Source organism: Acipenser ruthenus, chromosome 8, assembly GCF_902713425.1.
Source record: "Acipenser ruthenus chromosome 8, fAciRut3.2 maternal haplotype, whole genome shotgun sequence".
Taxonomy (NCBI): domain Eukaryota; kingdom Metazoa; phylum Chordata; class Actinopteri; order Acipenseriformes; family Acipenseridae; genus Acipenser; species Acipenser ruthenus.
Genome location: NC_081196.1, coordinates 16,622,298 through 16,644,927, shown reverse-complemented (window position 1 = coordinate 16,644,927; position 22,630 = coordinate 16,622,298). Strand labels below are relative to the sequence as shown.

The 22,630-nt window shown below is 36.6% G+C and overlaps 1 protein-coding gene across 2 annotated transcripts; it reads left to right on the top strand.

Annotated features, from left to right (window-relative positions):
- Positions 1–142: 142 nt before the first annotated feature.
- Positions 143–21,108, top strand: LOC117407130 (proline and serine-rich protein 1-like). Of its 2 annotated transcripts, XM_059028621.1 has the most exons (12): positions 143–964; positions 5,903–5,968; positions 6,325–6,393; positions 6,755–6,849; positions 7,250–7,343; positions 9,309–9,419; positions 9,704–9,787; positions 10,054–10,132; positions 11,076–11,168; positions 14,315–15,920; positions 17,580–17,724; positions 18,708–21,108. In XM_059028621.1, the coding sequence occupies exons 1-12, from the start codon at positions 920–922 to the stop codon at positions 18,831–18,833; spliced, it is 2,613 nt and encodes an 870-aa protein (XP_058884604.1). In that variant the 5' UTR covers positions 143–919; the 3' UTR covers positions 18,834–21,108. The 2 variants fall into 2 exon arrangements, with proteins under 2 accessions (XP_058884604.1, XP_058884605.1); XM_059028622.1 differs by lacking the exons at positions 143–964; positions 5,903–5,968; positions 6,325–6,393; positions 7,250–7,343.
- The last annotated feature ends 1,522 nt before the right edge of the window (positions 21,109–22,630 follow it).

The window sequence follows — 22,630 nt, the reverse complement described above, 5'->3', positions numbered from 1 at the left end:
TATTATTATTATTATTATTATTATTATTATTATTATTATTATTATTATTATTATTATTATGTCATTTAACCCACGATAATAACTGGCATCGAGGCAAAAATCAGTTAACATGTCATCATCATTCCGCGCCTGTAATGTACATTGGGCCTGGGGTAAAGTTAGGAGTTTATAAACAATCGACCAAAAAAAGAAAAACAAAAACATTTTCTTAGACTTTAGGCTGCCACACTGAAACTCCAAACTTAGTTTCAAGACCGATTATGATTATAAACATGTTATATAATTCCATATTTGATAATATTATAGATATTTTCTGTGTTTAATTTGGTCAGAAATATATATTTTAAATTACCGAGTACCCCCTGAGTCACCCCAACACACACGGCTGCAGTGGGTCCTAGTATTTAACAACAAAGAAAGCCAATGCTGTGAAAACAGGATAGTTCAGTTCTGAGCGTTTTTATTATTATTTTTTAAATATAAAAAACATAGAAATTATTGCTTGTCTTAATTGTTGAATGCTGTTATAAGAACAATAAACAACCCGCATTGTTCTTTTTTAGTAGATAGAGTTCCTCGTAGTAGTATTGGACAGTGTTTGTTATGAGTAATATATAGTGGTCGTGTCAAGTGGACTTTATGAAGCCAATTTGGCTAATAACACATTATTGACGTATGATTCGAAACAATAATACATTACGTCTGTCATCGATTTAAAGTCGTGCTAAACTAATCTCTTTAAATTCGTTTTTACACACACTGCTCGGGCTTTAGCTTTACGTATCCTGTGTAGTTGCAATGGATTTGTCTATATTCACTGGCATTCATTTAATTATATTAGCTGCTTGAATATTATCTGTCACAGACTCGATTAAACAATAATCAAAACAGCAAAGGTGTTCTACTATAATCGTCGAAGATGGATAAAAAATCATTTGAAATTGTGCTTGATGAAATCAGAAAGGTAAGTATTTCAACTTCTTGTATTTGTGCCATTTAATAAACGTTTTTGAGAAGTGTGAAAAAAATAATAAGAAGAAGAACCTGGGTAACAGCAGCCTGTAATAAGACTTTTGGCTGGAAAAGCTCACAATCATGCGAATAGGGCATGTTTGTCATACTACAGTCTCGTCACCTGTATAGCACTAGCAGAACTGACACGTGTCTCTCATCACTAAGCAATGGCTTCAAGGCTTATATATATATATATGTATGTATGTTTCTGTGAGTTAGTTCTTGATGACATATGTCCGTTTCCCTACACAAACTGTTCTTTGTAACCTTGGCGTATGGTTCCGTGGCAGGAGTTAGGGCCCTCCCTGTCAAACTTCCTATTTAACCCCTAGTTCACACTCTTATTTCCTGCCTCACTTTGCATTGTGCTCTGTGTTCAGACTCAAGCTTCAACTGTAATACAACTTGGGCAGTAAATCAAACAGCCATTGGTACGTTCAGTTTATGGACTAAAAATCTTGCTACCTAAAAAACTGCATTATTTAACATGCCTGCCTAAAACTGTAAGAAATGTGTTAATAAAATGGACCTCCATCACCCTTCTCATCCTTCCAGTTCAGTAGCCCAGTACAAAAACTTCTCTATAATCCACTGAAATAATCCGTCTCTCTCCTACATAGGACGTTTCAGCTGCAGGGTTAGAAATTTTAATTGAATTAAAACTGATGAGGATTAGTTGATGTCTGTGTCTCAGTAGTCTTGTGGGCGAGTGCTTAAAAATAAGTGTACAGATATACTCTCAAGTTCACAGGCTTGCGTTTAAAAAATGCAAGCAGTGGTTAACAAACATTCATAATGCTTACAAAACAGTCACTCAGAACTGAAACCTCTCCATCTCTCCTCGCCATTCGAAATGTAGCATTATTTTGAGATATGCAATGCGTCAGCATTTCATTAAATTTTGTCCAGGTGATTACTTGTGCTATTCATCGCCATGGTTTAACTGAGCTTTTGGTATAAACAAAATGTGCTTTTTAGACATAAAAACAGTATAAAAATGGCAATTTCCTCACATTACGTTTCATTTTTCAGTTCTGTGTTTCTTTTTTGAAAAAGTCCAATTGCTTGAACACGGCACACTTTGGTCATGCTTTTCAGAAGGGAAAATAGGTTTTAATAGAGAAATTAGTTTTAAATAATTAATAGAGAAAATAAAGAGTTCACAGTACATTTTCACTGCAAGTTTTTTTTTTTTGCCACCTAATTATGCGTCTCGATTTTCAGCAGGGGCAGGCGCATTTCTTCTACTCGCAAGGCCCTTTGCGACTCCTGCTTATGACTGATTTAATTGAAACGACAATTGATTTTCAGATTAACAAGTCAGTTACACATTTCAATAGTCCGATTCCATTTAAATAGCAAACATTGAGGCAGCACACATGTAGATGTAGTTGAAACAAAGGGGGGAAAAAGAAAGTAAAGATATGTTCTTAGCCACTCAAGTTGAGCTTTTGCTAAATTTAAAATATGGAAAAAAATAAATACAACCTCTTCCGTAAAAAAGTTCAATGGAAGTCCAAAAACGATTTTGGGACCTGAAGCGCAGAACGAAGCAAAACATTGCTAAACTCAATCGACCTTCCAGGGGAACAAGCGGAGGACCACCGATTGAAGTCCAACTAGCATCACCAGAGAGAAAAATCCGTACCCTGATTGATCCAGTAATTGTATCTGGGATACATAATGGGGCAAATCTGGTGGAATCAGGATACAACAGAAGAGGCTTCTCATACAGGTGAATATGTAAATGTGGAATGTGTGTTTGAGTCTGTTTATATAGGCTGCATGTAATGTTGCACACAACGTAGTGTATGTAAATACAGTGCATAGCACAAAGTATTTCAAATAAAGGAATTAGGAAATGTGGGCAAAATGTTTAATGGCCTGTTAAAAAAGGACATTTATTACAATACGTTGTGCGAAACACTGGCAGTATGTGTAGCATATATATATATATATATATATATATATATATATATATATATATATATATATATATATATATAAAATTATTTAAATATAACTGTATTATTTTATACAATATTAATATTCAGTTCTTTACATGCCATGTCTGTCCCTAGTGTATGAACGGGAGTCGCCATGGAGAGAGAACACCAAACAAACAGATGCAATGAATCTCAACCATCCTCAAGATCTATCGCCAGTGGTTTCTACTGATGCAACAGTGGCTAATCAAAGTGATGTTGGGTGTGCTGAAATGCAGTTGGAAGGGCTGCTCCTGGGGTATTAGGGGGAAGAGCAGAGGTTTTGCCCCCTGCATCCCAGTCCTCCCAAAGTCAGGGTGAAAGTACTACTGTACGTCATCGTCACTTCACCAGAGAAGACCGCTTAAATGTCCTTGAAAGAAAAATAAAAATATCAGATATATCAGAAAACAATATCAGGAAGATGTCCATGTTTTAGCAGACAGGGGTAGGTTCCAACAAACGTATTCACCAGGAGGTAGTCAGAACCAATGCACTTCTGGAGCGTATGGTAGTGTCAGCCCTATGCTGCTCCAGAGCCCTGCACTGCTTCAACTTCTGAAGTACCAACCAACACCCAACAGCTGCACCCAAACGAGGCTGACTGCGTGGCACAGCGCAGGAGCGGCAGAAAAAGGGAACCATGCAAATAGTTAGCAGAAGAATATACACTATTTCATGATTGTAATAATAATAATTAAAAATATTTGTATCATTGGGATGTTTCTATTTGTGAAAAAAACATAAAGATGTTAAACAACAATATGCATTTGTTCGGTACTTATGTTTTAGCATTTTCATATGTCAATATCTTCTTTTATTTTTTATTTTTTTTTGGAAATCTAAAAATATTTATCAAAAATACCTTATTGCTTATAATTCAATTACTAAGTACTAAAGAAATCTTGGATGAGCTATTCACGCAGTTGCCTTGCCTCTGCGTTCATGCTTTTGTTGATAATGGTCATGCTGCTCTTCATCTATGTCCCCTGGTAGCAATTCCTTTCCGTTATCCAGTACCAGCTCCAGACCATGCTGAGTGGCAATATTGTGAAGCATACAACACACCACAATCATCTTGCATACCTTAAGGCTGCCACACACCAGACATGATGCAATTTTTTAATTGGTGACGAGATACTTTCGCAGCGACGTGACCATACACACCAGAAGCAACACAGGTGATTCCACCGGTTTGAAAACTGCCAGATCTATACAACTGTTAAAGACTGGTACATATTTGTCAACATGATGTGGAAATTATGAATGTCTTCGCTGATGGTATTTCAACACATTTTCAGTCATTTCGCGCCACTCCCTCATCACCTGTGGTGTGAATGATACTTATCAAAAGTATAGGTTCTATTCATTTTGTTGCATTGCTGCACAGTTTCGCTTGCCGCATCTCGTTTGGTGGATAGCAACCTTTATCAGTGTCATAATGTAACTCGCCAGTAAATTTATGAAGACATCTAAATCTATTTTTCAAAATCCCGAAACACCTCTCAATGGCGTTTAGAGTTGAAATGTGAGCATCATTATATTTTATTTCTAGTTGTGTTTGTGGGTTTAATATCGGGGTCATCAGTTGGGTTCCTATATCCATGTTCACTGGGACACTTTGGGACAGTTCAGGCTTTTCAACTAACACCACAATGCATTTTGGTAAGTGTAGTCCTGCTGTGAAAGGTACCTGAGACAGGTAAAATGTACCAGAATGCATAGCGGTGTGAGTTGAAGTGAGATACCAAATACTTTGGAATCCCAGAAAAAAGTGCATTACAATAGTCGATTCTTACATTTGTCGGTTATCTCGGCACAGGAATGTATACATGCTATTGCGAGGACCCAGCATCCAGCTGAGTTAACCAGAATGGCAACAGCTAAATATTTGTCGGTTACCTTGGATGGTTTTACAGACAGTACCATTACTGAGGCAGTGATATGCTACGTGAAGTATGCTGACAACGATGTTGTCCACACAGACTTTATGGGGTTTGGAATGTGGGGAAGGCAGATGCAGAAACCCAATCAATGTATCTGGGAATGAGCGTTAATGTTTATTGTTTTTTAATAAATTTATAAGTGTTCATCTTTTAGGAAAATAAAATTTAAGCCTAATATTTTTGGGACCCCAACAGCTGTTGTTGATTCCGACTCAGGTACATAAGGACTAGTAAGTTTACATAAAGACTAGCAAGTTTCAAAAGGTACTAGGCTAGTCCTTAGGACTAGTACCACCATTTTGTTAGTTTCTACGCCTGAGCTGAACTGCTGTCCCAGCCCTTGATGTCTCCCAGCCGATCAAAATGAAAGCTTCTCCGGCTCTGGATCCATGACTCTCTTCCGCATCCCCCCACTCTTGCTCTGCCGGCCTCATCATCTCAACTGTTCAGAGTTTTGAATCCCTCGCAAATTCCAGGGGCATCCTTTACCTAAACCAGCCTCTGGACAAGCTCTCCAAGCTGCTTTCCTCTACAATATGGACAGACTTTCTGTCAAAGACTGGCCCACCAACAATCTCTTCTAAAGCACTTTAAATCTGCCATTCAAATCCCAGCAGAAAGCGATTGGAATAATTTTTCTTCTCTGCCACTCCATCAGATCCATTGTCTTCCTCCATGCAGCCCTTGTTCCTACTGATAACTTTTTCTACCCTTTTATCTGTTGTGTAAATCTTTACTTTCATAAAAAAGATTATTTGGAGTTATATTGAGAATTGGAGGAGTGACATGCTGAGAAACGTGTAAAAAACAACACTTTGGACATTACATTAATAGTTATGTATTTTTTCTTTTACAAAATGTAACATTGTATATACATTTACAATCTTGTGTGAAGTTGAAAAAAACTGAATGTAATTCCTAAATCCTTGCTTATGTTGTCAATAATTTTCTTTTCAGTGTGTTCTGACGGAACAAAGAACAAAGGCAATTGAACACGTACATGGATATTTCTCAAGCGAGCAGGTACAGTGGTGTAAATTGCAGGATATTTCCCTTTCTTCAAAAAGAATAAACCTGTAAAAAGTCCTTATATTACTGTGGATAAGCTGTGGGGGCAAGGTGGTGTTTATACTGTGCACCTCCAGTCCCGTGAAAATGCAGTTCTTAAAGTTCATAGTGTATCACATGAACTGGAATAAGAAAATCAAAGACTGGACAGATTGTAAACATCTTTGAAATCTGTATCTTCCAGTTATCTGTTACATCTATATTATTTGTTCTGTAAACTTTCCCATTCAAAATGTACTGGACTGTATTGATTCCCTTTATCTTCTAATATATATAATCTATTCTGCCGATTATTTTTTTTTCTTATACAGGTGACAGAGCTGTTGAAGTATTTTTCATGGGCAGATCCCCAGATAAAAGCTGTGAAAGCTTTGCAGCATGTGAGTTGTGCCATTAAACTGGCAGATCAGGAAATAGAGATGCAATACACTTTTGAATGAAGTTGTCTTTCATACACTACAGTTTCAGTCAGCAGTGTTGAATTTAATTTAGATTGTTTTCTTTACGGCATCCTACAGAATTGAATAGAGCCACCAGTCTATTTGTTTCTCTCTGTCATTCCAACTGTATAAAACATGCATAAATGGAGATCGCATTGTTAAATGCACTTAAGTCTGCAAATTAAAATAGAATGCGGCATCACTAGTTTAGTTATTTCTTGTTTGTACATTTAAACATTTACAAAAAATGTGTATTTTCTTTTATTGTAACCAATTGTTTTTTTGGGGTTTTTTTTTTTAGAAAATGGTCGCTGTTCCTACAACCAAAGTGGCCAATATTCTTAATTGCTTCACATTTTCAAAAGACAAACTTGTTGCCTTGGAACTGATAGCTTTGTAAGTATTAAAGTGTTGTACATCGACATGTTTAAGCACACTTTATTTGTTCTCCCCCAAGAGTTGGAATATCTGTATGTATGACTGCAAGTATTTCAATTTTAAGGAATGACAGACATCCCCAAAACAACTACTGACCAGTTTACATGCAACAGCGGAGGACTGTGCCATCTTAAACTGGTGTAAACTGATATGCACAATAACCTCACAATTAATGCAGTAGGGTAATTAAGATGTATGAACCAGAACAGACCTCACAGATTTTTTTTAGCTATTCACACCCCTTCCTAATACACCTAGAAGTTTATCACTGGTATAATTGTATGTGAAATGTGATATAGTGAGTTGGTGTTACCTGAATTTAAAAAAAAACCAAAAAAAAAAACCTGACCTTCCTTAGGAATATTTCTGATGCTCATAATTATCGGCCAATTGAGGACCTCTTCAGATTTCATCTGCCTGAAAAGAAGCGATGTAGGAGGATTTTAGAGCAGGTAAGATTTTACTGTGGTGGTCTCTGCCTTGTGTCATTCTGCAACAATATTGATCATATAAAAAGGCATTGTAAAATGGAATATGTTCACTGTCGATATGGTTAATCCCTCTATTTTCAAACCGTCTGTAGAAATAGATTTAAAATAACACCCATGAACTGCTTATATGAATACAATAATATGGTTCCAAGTAAACATCATTTGAAAGCCATACCATATGTTTAAAAATGATAGAAACTAAATGTTGAACTTATTAGAGACTATTTGCCAGTTTGTGGTCACGTGGCAATGTATTAGCCAACAGGGTTGCCAGTTTGAATCTAACTGCTAAAATATGTTCTATGTACATAGGTTATTTGGAGAAGAAATTTAATCATGTTTTTTGTTCTTTTATTTCTTTTACTGGCCAAGAAAATAGGCATATCTGTATGTGTGAAATTACATTTTTGCATATACATACAATCCAGATTGTAAAGATCCAGTATCATAGTTTAATCTTCATAGTGTTGTACGTGCATCATTTTACCTTACCTTGTGCTGTGTTTTGCTGTTCTCTGGTTTTCCCATTTCGGAGAGACCCACCTCCTGCTGGGTTACTTGAGTGAATCCTTTGTTCATTTTTTACTTATCTCCCGGAAATAAAATTCTAGCCATCAAAGTGCCACTTGAAATAACACTGTCTTACTTTTAAAAGACTGCAGGAATCAAAATGTACCTGCTCATCTCAATAGAAGTAGCTTTTACTTCACTCAGATACTGTTACCTGGTCAGTGGAGGAGAACAGCACTTGGGTTAGCTTTTTTCTAAAATGACGAGTAACAATATAAGTTCTTAGAATCATGTTTGTTATAAACATTTGCTAATTATTTATTAAGGCGTGTGTTTAAGACCTGTGGTCCTGACCACAGTCAAGAATAAAAGGATAATTATAAGCCAAATAAAATATAAAAGATAATGTCTAGTCTGCACATACATTAGTCGAAGACAGTTATTATAATGTAGTCCTAATAATAATAATAATAATAATAATAATAATAATAATAATAACAATAATAATAATAATAACAACCACAACATAAGACATTTATAAAAAATACTTTTAGAGATGTTTCTCAGAGTTGGTATTTAATAATTCAAATGTGTTAGCAAGTCTTATTTTATTACTGTAACATTACTGTAATAAAAAAATATGTATTAATAAATGAGTACCCTACGCAAAATGCCAATATACATGACCAGGCTTTTGGTTAGGAACGGGGATAACAACCGAACACTGGTTCTGACCTCAGCCCACAACCAGAGATTTGGTATTTTATGTGCTGTATACAATTATCGTAGCAGTAGACATTTTATGAAAATTAAAAAAATATATATTTTAAAGGTGTCTGAAAATAGACAAATAAAACGTGTCTAAAACAGATGCCATTGAGTTAATTCATTCCAGGTGACACTGCTGCACGTGACGCAAGGCAGACTGTATCCAGGCAGCCTGAGAAATGACTGTCTGTAAAAGTTAGCTCGGGGGAAATTAATAGGTGCATCTACTGACTTCTATCAGGGTGCATTGTGATGCAACCTCACCGGAAAGAAGGAAAACGTAATTCCAGGACTGCAGTCAAAAATATAAACATTACCACCAAGCTTAAGAATAGATTGGAGTTGCCCATAGCAGTTCATAATACTGAAAATGTATGGAAAGTTATTTCAAGGGATGCTGGAAGATGGGAAACAGCACACAAAGGTCCAGTACATCTTACAGGTGTATGTGGATGTATATTGGCTCTTTAATTATCCACAGTGTATAGGAAACAAGCTCAGGTGTGACTACTTCAGAATGGATCAGACTGCTATGCAGTGGGCGTTATTTCCATCTCTGACTTAGGTTGTGGGAGTCTACATGTTCACAATACTGATAATTTTGTAATGCCACACAGTTGCGTGTTATTAATATACTTTGTTTTACAGGTGTCTAAAGTAGGCTGTAAAGCCCCAGTTGCCATGATTTCATCCTGTGGAATGATCCCTGGTAATCCATATCCTCAGGGAAAACCCAGCCTCATCAATGGAATATTTCCAGTAAGTAGGCATGATGCACATACTGTAACAGCAACTGGTAATCCTCTACTCAGTTACTAATCGCTGCAATTTAAAAAGCAACTATTTAGTACAGAAGATTGCTTGAATACTTACAGATTTTATTTTTTCTGATTCCACTCTCTAGAAGAAGAGATTGGTGCCAATATAAAACCTAAACCTTTAGGAACAAAATGTATAGGTGCAAATAAAGGATCAGTCAAAAAGTTTGTGAAAAGTGCCTGTAATGTTATTATTCCTACGTAACCTCTGTTTGTTTTTTTAAGGGTACTCCTGCCAAAAAAGAAGGTGATGATAATAACAATGAAGGAAAAGGAATAGCAGCCCGGATCCTTGGACCCTATAAACCAGTAATTCATTCTTAATTAAACACTCTGTACACATAATCTGACAAACAGCTTGCTGGTATTGGGTATATTGTGCTTATAAACAAATGAGAATAAACAATATTGATATTTTACATCTATAAATGTTGGTATCAATTTTGCAATTGTTTCAATTCAAATGTTCAAAAAGTCACATAGATTTTTAAAATGCTTACCATGTTGATTTACTTCAACGTATTGTTAAATATGTATTTCAATGTTTTAATGTTTTCTCTCATTGTTTTCTTTAGGCACCTTCAACCTACAATCCTCATAAACCTGTCCCATACCCTATACCTCCTTGTCGACCCCATGCAACTATTGCACCAAGTAAGGCTATATAATCTTTTAATGTGTCCACCGTGCAAAAGTAGATCTATGACTAAATTGCAAAAAAACACAAGTATGTTGACATAGAAAGTATAATTACACAAAAGTGCATTAATACATTGGTTCATTGATAATGTAGTGTAGTGTGATCATCTTGGAACAATTGTCTTGCATAGAGGATGTCAGAACAATGATCTAGTTCTGTGTAAAAGGGCTTGTAGCTAATTCAATAACTCCACAAATGTAAGTTTTTGTGCACTTCCTTCCATCCACTATGTAGGTCTTGCATGTGCAGTTTTGAAAGAAGCGCATTTTAAAGCAAAGAGGTTTTTCATTAAAAAAAAAAAGATGCCTGGTACCTTACTAGGTTAAAGAATGATGATACATAAACCACATGTGGTTGAGAGTGGTGCCAGGGGTTGGTGCATGCAAGAAGAGTTGTGGAGCTCATGTCCCACACGGTGTGTGATGCTGATAAAAATGACCTTTTAACCTAAATGGGGTGTAACCCAGAGTTCTAGACAAATAATGTTAGTATAATTTTAAATATTATAATTGATTGATGGTGGAAGAGCCCATGTGTAAGATTTGGAACATTTATGGAATTATTTAATTACCTAGAACCCATTTAATCCCTTTGGTGTTTTCCCCCAAGAGTGATTTATTGAGCCACTGTTAAATCTTGCAGCACTAAGTAACTTTTCAAAAAGGTCTCAAAGTCCTGCACAAATTAGACCAGGCTGGTTAACATGTCTGCTGTATTAGGTGGAGTTACTTTTCCTAGCAGTCATTTATTTTGCATTGAAGCATTTAAGACCTCTTTACAGTCTGCAGTGTTGAATCAGTTAAGATATGTTGCTCTTTGGATCACTAAAATAGACCCTGTCCTGTAAAATTAAAAGATATTTTGTGTTGAAACGTAACATTCTTTGTTTTTCTCAAGGTGCATATAGCAATGGAACTTTGGTTTCCATGGGTGGGGTAATAGCCTCGAATGTGCCTCCTCCTCCGTATCAGGCCAATCAGACAGGAGCAGGTAAAATGAGATGCTACAGTATGAGATGCTATGACAATCAACTGCATTAAAAGACTTCTACTGGATTTTTTCAAGAAATTATATTTGAATTGCTAAAAAGAATAGCCACCACAACTACACAGGGCACTGTATACACAAACATTAAGTCCAACACTGTGTGTTTTCATGTCCGCCTTGACTGCCTAATTATTGATACAAAAAAAGCTTGTATCGTTGTACGTTAGGATAAACAGAGTTTATGCCTACCAAAGCTGATATACTGGTGGACAATATTTTAAATGGGATGATTGGGGGAGAGCTTTGGCAAAGCGATTCTAATGTATATAAATATGTTTTGGTTGTCTAGATCTTTTTGATCTAAGCATTTGCTGACCATAGCACATTGGCAAAAGCTGTTTAATAAACTAACAACACCAAAATACTGCATATGTTTAAATAAAAAACAACTTTATCATGAAGGAATAAGACATTTACTTGAATCTACCCAGAAACCGGTGTTTTCAGAGCACTGAACATCCTAATAAGCCAACAAAGACCACAGTGCCAAGTTTATAACAAACTTCCTCCCTGTTGCTTCTTGTGTCATCTGCACTAACATATTTGTCCTTCCTCTAATATACTTAAAGAAAAAATACTTTAAATGCTTTTTTATTATTATTTACCAAAAACAAAGAACTTTGAATCCTTGACTAATTCTTAATAAGGCTGCTTGTTTTACATCTAATATTATTTGGATTACTTGAAGAATGGACACATTTATGTATTTTTTAAAAGTAATTCTAGTATGTATTTTTCTTTGTATAGTTGAGTGTAGTAACATCTAATGTAAAAAACAACTTGCAAGTTTATATGGTGTGTGAACTGGATGTTTACTATATCCTGCAAGACATTGAAAAATGGCAGCTATTGATGTATTGCTCCGGTTTTAAATACAGCATGTTTTAGATTCTTACATGTTCCTGTGGAAGAAAGCTCTGAGGGAGCACTTTGTTAATTTTAATTAATACATGTATTGAATGCCTATAGTTGTCAAATAATGCAGTTTATTCAATTCTACATGGTTCTCCTGCTATCAGCATTAAACAAAGTAATTTGAGAAAAGACTGAATATATTACTATTTTTTTTGTGTTTTGTCCAGTTTGGCTTAGATTTTGGTCTCTGACCAAATTTCTATCAGCTGTAACTCTGAAGCCGTTAAAATAACAGTAGGCCCTATATAATAACACAATGATAGTTTAAAAATTAAACATTGGGTGAATTTATTGCAGATCATAACAACTCATCATTTTCTTCATATTGTCATCTAGTCAAAACATGTTAAATGTACGAAAAGTCAGATTTAAAAAATAGATCAGCTATTACCATTTAAACATATGGTATACACATAATCAGAATGATTAAACAAATAGTCCATTAGATGATTTATTTTATTTTGAATGTTGCTAACACAACCTAATATATTACTCTGCTATTAACTTGCTGAGCACACTGATACAGTTTTGTACTTAAAACAAATAAATATAAAAAATACAAAAGCAAAACCAGGACGATTAACAATTTGACTGTTTCCGACCGGGTCAAAAAATGAAGGCTGAAATTAACTGTGACTCTAATGTAGTTCCTCGAAACATGTATTGTTTTTTTCTCTACTTATTTCCCCAGAATATGCATAAAATGTTTACTTCCGAGTCCGGTTACCTTGTATAGTTTGTTTCCTATGTGCAAAAGGACCAAGTCCAGCAGTTGTTCACATTGAGGTTTAGCAAGCGAACCAGACCAATACAGTTCCTTTACCAAGCAGACTTTGTTGTTCACACTTCACACCAAATGTACTGAACCGTACCGAGTATGGCCCAAACCCTCTAAACAGACCCAGCCTAAATCCCCTTTTATTAATATAAAACAAACAAGTGTAGAAACAATGTATGAATAGATCAGTAGTGCTGTTTTTGCGCATCAAGCGCTCAATATAACCTTATCTAATCATACCTAATACATTTAACAAGAAGTCAAGACTCGGAACACATGCATTGTTGTATGCTTCCTTTGCAGAAATTGTCATGGTGTCCTAACCTCTGCTTTCAAGAGTGCTACAGTTAGACATGACCTATTCCTGCATGGGTGATGCTATTTGAGGTTTTATGTTCCATTCTGAGTTGAGCAGTACTCCCACCCCAAACCATGTGGCAATTTAAATGTTGCTAATTTGGACAAGATATTTACAAATTGTGTACAAGTGATGTTAGTGGAATATCCTTTAATGAATTGCAAAAAATAGCCATATTGCAATGTGTGGCCACTGGGCGGAGCTGTGCACAAGAATTAAAAGTAAACACTGATATCCACTCTGAGGTCAAAGGGGCTTACTCTTGTGTCTTGTACAACTACACTGTTTTTATAATATATAGTTAAAAAAATAATAATTAAACAGCATAGACAATTTTATTGTGAAGTAATTTCCACATGATACAAATCAATTTCATTGCTGTATCACATCAATATCACGGTCTATATATGTTTTTATATATATATTTAGGCTTGGTAGATTTCAATGTTTATTCTTACCAAAACTATTTGCCTTTAAATGTCATTTGTGCCGACGTAAAAAAAAAAAGTGAGATTGACTTAATGAGCCTTTCCTGTCTCTCCAGCAAATGATGCACAGAAAAAAGGCGGTGTGCTAATTGACTCTAACAGGTTGATAGCTCTGTATCACCAGAGTTATACAGCACCCTTTTTAATTCAAACACATAATGAATCCTTCCTCTTGTTTCTTTGCATATTCTGCATTTTTGTTATTTGCTAAGCCTAAAAAAAGTGTATCTCCAGGCAGAATGTATTGATTTTATGAAACAAGCGATGTGTAGCATAGTGACTACATCTTCCTTACAGTGAGAGTAAAGTGATCAGTCTTATTCAAGGAATTTATAGCTAGAAAAAAATGTTTTGCCGCAGGGGGGCAGTATTTAGTTCAGATTATATAATGAAATTCTGGGGTTTTCATTTGTGGGAGTCTACCATAGACAGGGAAATGTGAAGGAGGGTTTGAATCTACAGCATGTTTTTAAAACAGTGTTCTTCTGTATTCATTTTCATATATAATTAATGTAACTTTTTCCCTTCTTCCCCCTATTTCTCTAACTAGCTTTCTCCAGACCATCCAGTCAACAGAGCCATAGTTCCAGTAATTCAGGGCCCACATTTTCACCTCATGGGCCCAACCTCTCTGCACCTGCAACCCCAGTGCCTATGCCCGCACCCTCACCCGCTAAGCAGCCTGCCCCATTTGTTCCTATCACCCCGGTTTTCCCAGGCTTAGTTCCCACAGCTGCACACTCTCCCAGTGCCACCACACCAATCCCTTCTGTGATTAAAGGGCCCCCTTTAGCTGCCTCGCCAGTCATCACGCCCAACCATAGCGGGCATTCTACTCCTATCCCCCAAGGTTTACCTGGCGTTCCTCCTTCTGTTACACCCATGCCTTCTGTCATCAAATCACATACACCGTCAGTAACCCCCTGTGCCACTCCTGTACCTAATGGTTCCTATACTCCAGTCCCCTCAGCCTACCCTAGTATGTCTAGATCGGGAAGCTCCTCCCCCCTAGTTCCTACTGTATGCACTCTCCAGGGACAACTCCCCCCTGGCATGCAAGGTATTGCCAGTCATTCCCCATCTGGCACACCAGGATCCTTAGGATTAGCTAATCCCACGTTTAAAGGCTTCCCTGCCTCAGACATACAGTCACAGATGGGTTCATCCACACAACCTTCCTTTACCGGACACCCCTCTTCAGCTAGTCCTGTTCAGCACGGCCCTCCTACCCCTGTTCAGTCAGTGATTAGAAGCTATACCCCCTCCACCACTCCGACCTCCCAAGGTTCTTCCACACCCGGGCTCCCTGTTTTCACTGGCCTGCCTCCAGCAACCACTCATATGGCCACACCCAAACCCTCAGACATCCACACCCAATCGTATATGGGAAACCCCCTGGGTGCCGCCTCCGAGCAGCACATGGCTGGCGCCTCAGCCATTCCTGCTTTGGCCCGGCACAGCAACAGCCCTGTAGCCTCTGCATTTAAAGGACCTTCCCGATCTGCCACCCCGTCTTTCAGTTCCCTAGTGATGCCCAGCACTGCTGCGCTGGTCCGCTCTCTTGGCTTAAGCCACTCTGCAGCTTCTGCTCAAGCCACCCTGTCAAACACAGCAGCCATGGCCGGTTTGCAAGGCCTGTCCGTTCTAAGCGCCCAGGGCGCAGTGAATTTAGCCTCTCACACAGCAGCAGGCAGTGTCTTCTCTGGACTGCCGGCCTTCTCTTCTCTCTCTTCTGGCTATCCCGGAGCTCCAGGCCTTCAGGCAACCATATCTGGTTGCCACCCAAATGTTCTCTCTTCTTCCGCCTCTTCTGCTGCCTCCTCTGCTTCAGCTGTTTACACTGGTCTTCCTCCCTCTGTCACACACTCTGGATCCCCCTTCGGCCTTGGCTTCCCAGGCCTCCCTCCCGGCTCTCTGGGGTCTGGTAATTCTGGGTTCCCAGGTTTTGTCGGGTCCAGCACTCCTGCTGGCAGCCCGGTGTTGTCCCACTTTGTCGGGCTGCAGGGGCCCCCCTCCTCAGTGGCAGCAGTACCCCCTCTCCAGGCAGCAGTGGCAGCAGCAGCAGCAGCAGCTGGCACTTCCTCCGCACCAGTCCTGCCAGGATTTGCTTCAGCATTCAGCTCCAATTTCAACCCTGCGCTGGTCGCACAGGCTGGGTAAGGGATCTTTTGAGGATTTTTTTTCAGTTTATATACTGTTGACATAATAACTAAAAATTTAGACTTGATAACTAGGTAAGAAAGAGTTTTCTGCAAACCAAAGCTATAGTAAAACTGAAAATAAAGTGTATTCATTATTATATGTATCATTTTTTTTTATATATAAATTTTCATTAAAAGAAATAACAGCAAACCATTGTTGTTTGTGCATGAGAAGATTGAAAAAAAATAAAAATTAGCATTTTGATTGCTCAAGAGGGACTTCATAATTTGATGCTCTCATTTGTATTGAAAGAAGAATCTTCCGAGTTCTGGCTGGTAGTTACATGTGACCCCTTTACTTGACTGTAAATATAGGTTTCATTGTACAGTATATATATATATATATATATATATATATATATATATATATATATATATATAAACTTAAACCTTTACTGCATGACTTTTTTCTACATATCAAAATATTTAGATATCTCTTTGTAAACTTATGAACATAATTTATTTGCAAAATAAGTGGAGGGAGTTGCCCTGGAACCAGACTCATTTGTGGAGGGGTGTTGGTTACCATTATCAAAACAGAAACACAATTAATAAAACAAAAAGAAAAATACATAATTTTTTGTAATTTAACAAACAATCTTTATCAAAAAACAAACAGACTTATCCATTTAAAGTATTCATTCAAGACAAAAGTATTGGCACTCCTGCTTTAGTATTTTGTGACCTCCTTATGCTTTTATTGCGGCTTTCAGACGTTTAAGATAATTCTTAACCAGTATGTTACATCTTGTTGGTGAAATCTGGGCCCATTCAGTTTTGTGTATTTCCTTTTATCTCAGATAGATTGGATACACAATGCTTGGCTACAGCCTTTTTCAGATCAGTCCAAAGCATTTCTATTGGATTGAGATTTGGCGATTGCAAAGGCCACTCCAGGCCATTTAGCTTTTATTTTCTTCATGAATTCTAGAGTTGACTTAGCTGTATGCTTTGGGTCATTAATGTGTTGGGAGATAAACTGTCTAATCTGGTAGTACAGTTCTGTAAATGAGGGGTTGATTTGCATTCTGCAGTCAAAGAGAAAACAATTGATACCGAAAGAAATGATGAACTAGTTCATTAAGGTAAATTAATGCTCGTTTTTAGAAATGTCAAATGTGGCATTTATGGCAAAAAATTAAAATGGCTGTCATTTAGCCATCACTGAATATAACAGGAAAAATGACCCATTCCATTCTGGTGTGACCCCCTTTAAGGGAGGAGACTTGTTTTGTAAAATCTCTGAGGTCATGCGACACCGTTTTGAAAATCTGAAGTATAGACCCTGATTGAATTGATGTAATAGTGTTCAAAAAATGTGTAACTGTACAATGTTATTTATTCAGTATATTATCAGTAGCTCTAAATGTATTGCATTTGTTAGTTTTGGTGATTTTTTATTAAGGCTATCAATGTGTCGTCTGTTTTGGAAAACTATGCATTGATGGTAAAAAAAAAAGGAGGCATCATCCCAGCCTTATTAATTTTCATGCCATGGAAATGTTAGACACAGGAATTCAGTTTTCAGTGCCATCAGCTTGGCTTCAGCACTAAAATGACAACAGAAAAAAGTTCCATTAAAATAGGCTGTTCAATTTCTTTTCTCTTTTGTAGCATGACTCCTGGCCTTCAGCCTGCAGGGAATGCTGCATTTCCTGGACTCCTATCATTCCCAGGGATTCATGGATTCTCCCAGAGCCCATCACCAGCCTCTCTGTCTGGACTACAGCATTCAGCTGTGCAGTCAGCGTTATTGCAGGTAACACATGCCTTTCATTAATACAGCTGCCAAACCATGTTCCATGCTGTAAAAATCATACACAATTTTTACTGAATCTTTAAAATGTAATTAGCTTTTATTTTCACACACACTGTACCTACAACGTTCTCCCACAAAACGTTTGAGAGTAAGGTTTTTTGACAAATTTATTGGTTGTTTACAAAGAAATATCACAGAATCAGCTTGATAATCTTCTCATTTCCACTTTGTGTCGCCAGTGGCTTCCTGCCAATTGTTGACTAAGCAGTGCAATAGTTTTCTATTCCTTCAAAGCATGTGACACATTGATTGCCTGGTTGCCGTTTCTAACTTTAACAGCTCATGTTTCACAATTTAGCTCTTTGCACAATTTTGTAGGATTTGTCAGTGTGAAGTTCACTTTAGGTATTGAGTCATAAAAATGAAATAAAGTTGTTGTTTTTTGGGGTTTTTTTTTCTGGCAACTCCCTCTTGCGGAACAATAGATGATTTATTTATTGAAGGTCTTGTTAATGGCTATAAAGTGTAAATAGGTCAGATTGGTAAACATTGTAAATAGACTGTGTAATACTGTCCATCTGTCTGCCCGTATGCCACAGTCTTACATATACATACTGCAGATGCAAGTCAAGATCTATTTATGGCCATGCTATATTTATAGCTGTAGTTGGGATGTAAGTTCAGACATTCTTCACTTTTTGTCTTTTTATGCTGTTAATTATTTCATCAGTCTAAAGCAAGTCAGGCTAATTAATTTGATGATATCAAGTATTGTGCTTTTTCTGCCAATTTATAGTGTTATATATATATATAATACCAGCCTCGCTAATGGTTTGTTTTGAGATGATAAATATAATTGTAATTTAGATTAGAGTGTATTTTGTCATTTATTAACCTGCCAGGATTAATATGTATACTCCTTGGATGGTGTTGATCTAGGTGTAAAGAGAAAGGTTGTTACATTTGCGTTCTTTATGTTTCAGGCACATTCAGCATCTGCTTTGGAAAGCTATCCAGCACAACCCAATGGCTTTGCTAACTACCCTACAGCACCAGGGACGCCATTTGCCCTGCAGCCTGGTCTTCATCCTCAACTTGGGTGGCAGTAATCATCACCATCACTATTATTTACCTGAGATAACCCACTTGAACTACCCGTGAATAAAGCAGTAAAGCTGTCAAGTGGATCTACAAGTCAGTGTCGGCAGAGCATGAATTAAAATAGGATCTGGCAATTAGAAAGATACCCATCCAAGTACAACACAGTATGACATTTCTGGCTAAAATGTTTTTTTCAGCTGGGCTCTTGGTATGTGGGCAAGACACGTATAACAACAATGTATTTTTTTTTAAATTTATATCTATGGGTCAAAAAAATATCCATGCTGCAACCAGAGAATTTATATGGTCACTGTGTTTCTGAAATAAGGGGTCACCAAGATGCAATTATGCAGAAGAATCTTACGTTTTCAGCACAATTAATTATGTTTGTGTAAATTTTACAACATGGTCTGATTTTTTATTCTTTCTATCAGTTTTCTTTTTCTTATGGCCCAAGACACCTATGGCACCCCGTATTCCAAGCCACTATCTGAGATCGCAGAATGCTGATATGCAGCTGTTCCCCTCTGTGCATGAAACTTATTTCCAATCAACATCAGAACTGCCAACTCACTCAAGACACATGCTTGTTTGAATGTGCCTGTTTGAATTTTGAATTTTTTTCAGTATTTTTCTTGTGAAATGCTCTGGGATTCAGTGAAGTGAAGGGAACTATGTAAGTACAGTATATGTTTTTCCAGTTTTGTCTTCTGAACAACAAAATTTGCTGTACATTTCTGAAAGATTCTCTCCTAGCCACATCAGCAAAAACAGTGGATGAGAGACACCTTGATGTACACAGTTGTTATTCATAGAGCAGCTCAAAATATAAAGATGAATTTTATACTCTATGTATACAAACATCAATTCAAAACACAAATATTGGTTTGGTATGAAATCTGTTACTGTGTTTTTAAAAGTTTTTAAATACATTTAATATTATATTTAGTGTGGCACAAGAGCCAATGCTAAAAAATTGCATATTTATTCATTTTCAACATTTTTGGTTTATTAGATATTTTATTGATTAGTGTGAATTATTAGGAAAGGACGTTATAGTACTACTGCCAATCTTTAGGAAATATTCAAGTATAAGAATAATCTATTTCAATATAAAAGGGCAGATTTTCAAAACGTTTTAGCTCAGTGTGTACATTTCAAGTTACACAATGTTGTGTTTATTTCTAGTTTTCTAACTTTAACAGTTTTAAAATCAAATCATAAGTACTGGTGTCTGCAACACTGAGCCATTGAGCCATACAGACATTGTAAACACTGCTGTGTTGTTTTTAACTTAAGCAAAACTATGTTTAAAAGATTGTGATTCTTCTTAGTCTGTAATGCGAATGACCAGCATTCGTGAGATAAAATGCTGTTTAAAATATACTTGGAAATGATTACATGAATTATACTGTATGAGTGCATTAATCAAATTCAGTCATTTTCTATAAAGATGTTTTATGCTATGCTACATTTTTCTTTCCCTTTCATGGCACATCATAAAAATAGTTTGAATTAATTTAAATTAGAATTAGTGTAACCCTGTAGCAACCAATTACCCACATTTTATTGGTCAGACCACTGAACTCACTATATTAACTAGTTTACTTTTCATACAAGTACAGTACTTGCTTTAAGATACCGCTATTGAAATTGTGTAAGACTTTAGAAAATAAAAATAATATGAAATATTGTTATACCAACATGTTTATGTTGGCATAAACAATGGTCAATGAGCTCTCATGCATGTATAGTACCATGTAAATGGTGGTGAGGGAATCAAACAATTCAGTTGTAGAAAAGTGGTGATGTCACAATAGGAGTACAACGCTTACAATACTAATGGTCAATCAAAGCAAGTAGCTGCTCATTTGAATTCAGATGACAAAGCGTCTCAAAACTTGTGTTCAGAAAATAATGTTCACTTTTGGAATCAATTTATTTTAAGTTATTTTGCAAAGTATTGCATTTGTTTCTTTATAACTTGCAGAATTGTTATCAATAATACTTTTAAACCATGCTGTCTAGTCAGAATGGAAAGTGGAAGGTGTTGGGGGTATTTAAAAACAACAATGACAAGATGTTATACAGTATTTTTTACCTTTTAATTTTTAGTTGATGGTTTTACTCTGGACTTGAAACAAATATGTAAATACTCTTGTACAACTGCTGTATGACTTAAATGAATTGACATCATGTATGTAGAAGCTGTAGTTCCACCTTGCATTGTAGATACATTTCAGGTAATTGTTGTTATAATTAAAACAGATACCATTTAAATAATGATTTGTGTGCATTGTTTAGATTCGAACTGTACAGTGGTTAACAAACAACTGGATGAAAACGTTGACTGATTATAATTTGCTGCTTATAGATATTAATACAGAAAGAAAGATTGGTGTTAGTAAAATAGGGTCACTGTGGAAGGGTAGGTATTTCACTGACACAGGAGACAGAAAACTGTAGTGCTAAACACCACTTGGGTGCATGATTTATTGTTGTCCACAAGGTGGCACTGCTGCCCTATGATTACAAGCAATGGTATAAGTTTACACAGATCACCTTGGGTACACTCGCAGGTGCATGAAACAATAATCAAAACAGAAGGCACAAAGAAAAAGAGAAAATAAAACACTGTTAACAAAACTACAAAATAAAGGTGCTGCACTGCAGCGTTTCTCCGACCGTTGCTACCCGCACGGCCTGAGACTCCGACCTACACTCTACAGTTCCCTCAACTGTGTAGGTTAAAAATATACTTTTAGGGGTCTGCCCAAGGTTTCCCCGCTACTGCTAGTTTCTCCAGCTGGCCATAAAGCTTCCGCTGGCTTGTTTACATCCAATAGGGGCAGATCTGAGGGAACAACAGAGTGTTATTTTATAGGGCCAGCAATCCCCCAAAGCCCTCCTCTCAGACACTCAGAGAGAGGGAAAGCTAACACACCCTCTTCCCCTCCTCTCCATGTCACTGCCATGACTGACAGGTGGCTCTTCCTAGGCTGCTGCCCTCTTCCTACAACACTATGCATGCGTCAGACAGTCAGCACAGATCTCCCCTGTTACAGTCACGTTTTAAGAACTGTTTTATGAGAGGAATAAATAAAGGTATAAAATTAGCAAGATACTGCTGTAGGATGGAGCAGTTAAAATATTGTTCTGTGTAGTTTATTGCTAGTTCAAAAATGTTAAAATAAGTTTGAACTTGCATTATTGTATTGGATTTGTGTTTGATATTTACAGACGATGGGTATTCAATCTTTACAGTGCATCCCTTGGGAAGTAAGACAAAAATAATCACAGTATGCATTGACACTAGAGTACTCTTAATATTAGAGTACAAACAGCAAATGGTGTGTGTGTTTTTTAAACATTTTGTTTCAATAAAAATACACATGGTTGATAAGTATAGATGAGTTTACAGGACACTCACTAGTGTGGACTGGTTTGGGCAACTTCTAGTACTAAAAACAAAATAGCGCTCAGATAAATCAGAGTAGCCACCATGGTCATTGTGCTGTTTAACTGTAGGAGTGATTGCTCACAGAATTAGAAATAAAAGTATGATTGTATAATACAATCTAAATAAATCCAATGTTTATTTAAGACTACCTATTCAATTATTATTCAACAGTAATATCACCTAACATTTTAAAACACAATGTCCAATGAAATTATATATATATATATATATATATATATATATATATATATATATATATATATATATATATATATATATATATATAATGTACTTTTGTGTATTTATTTTTAAACTTAATACTTTTTGTGATTTGAATTGAGCACT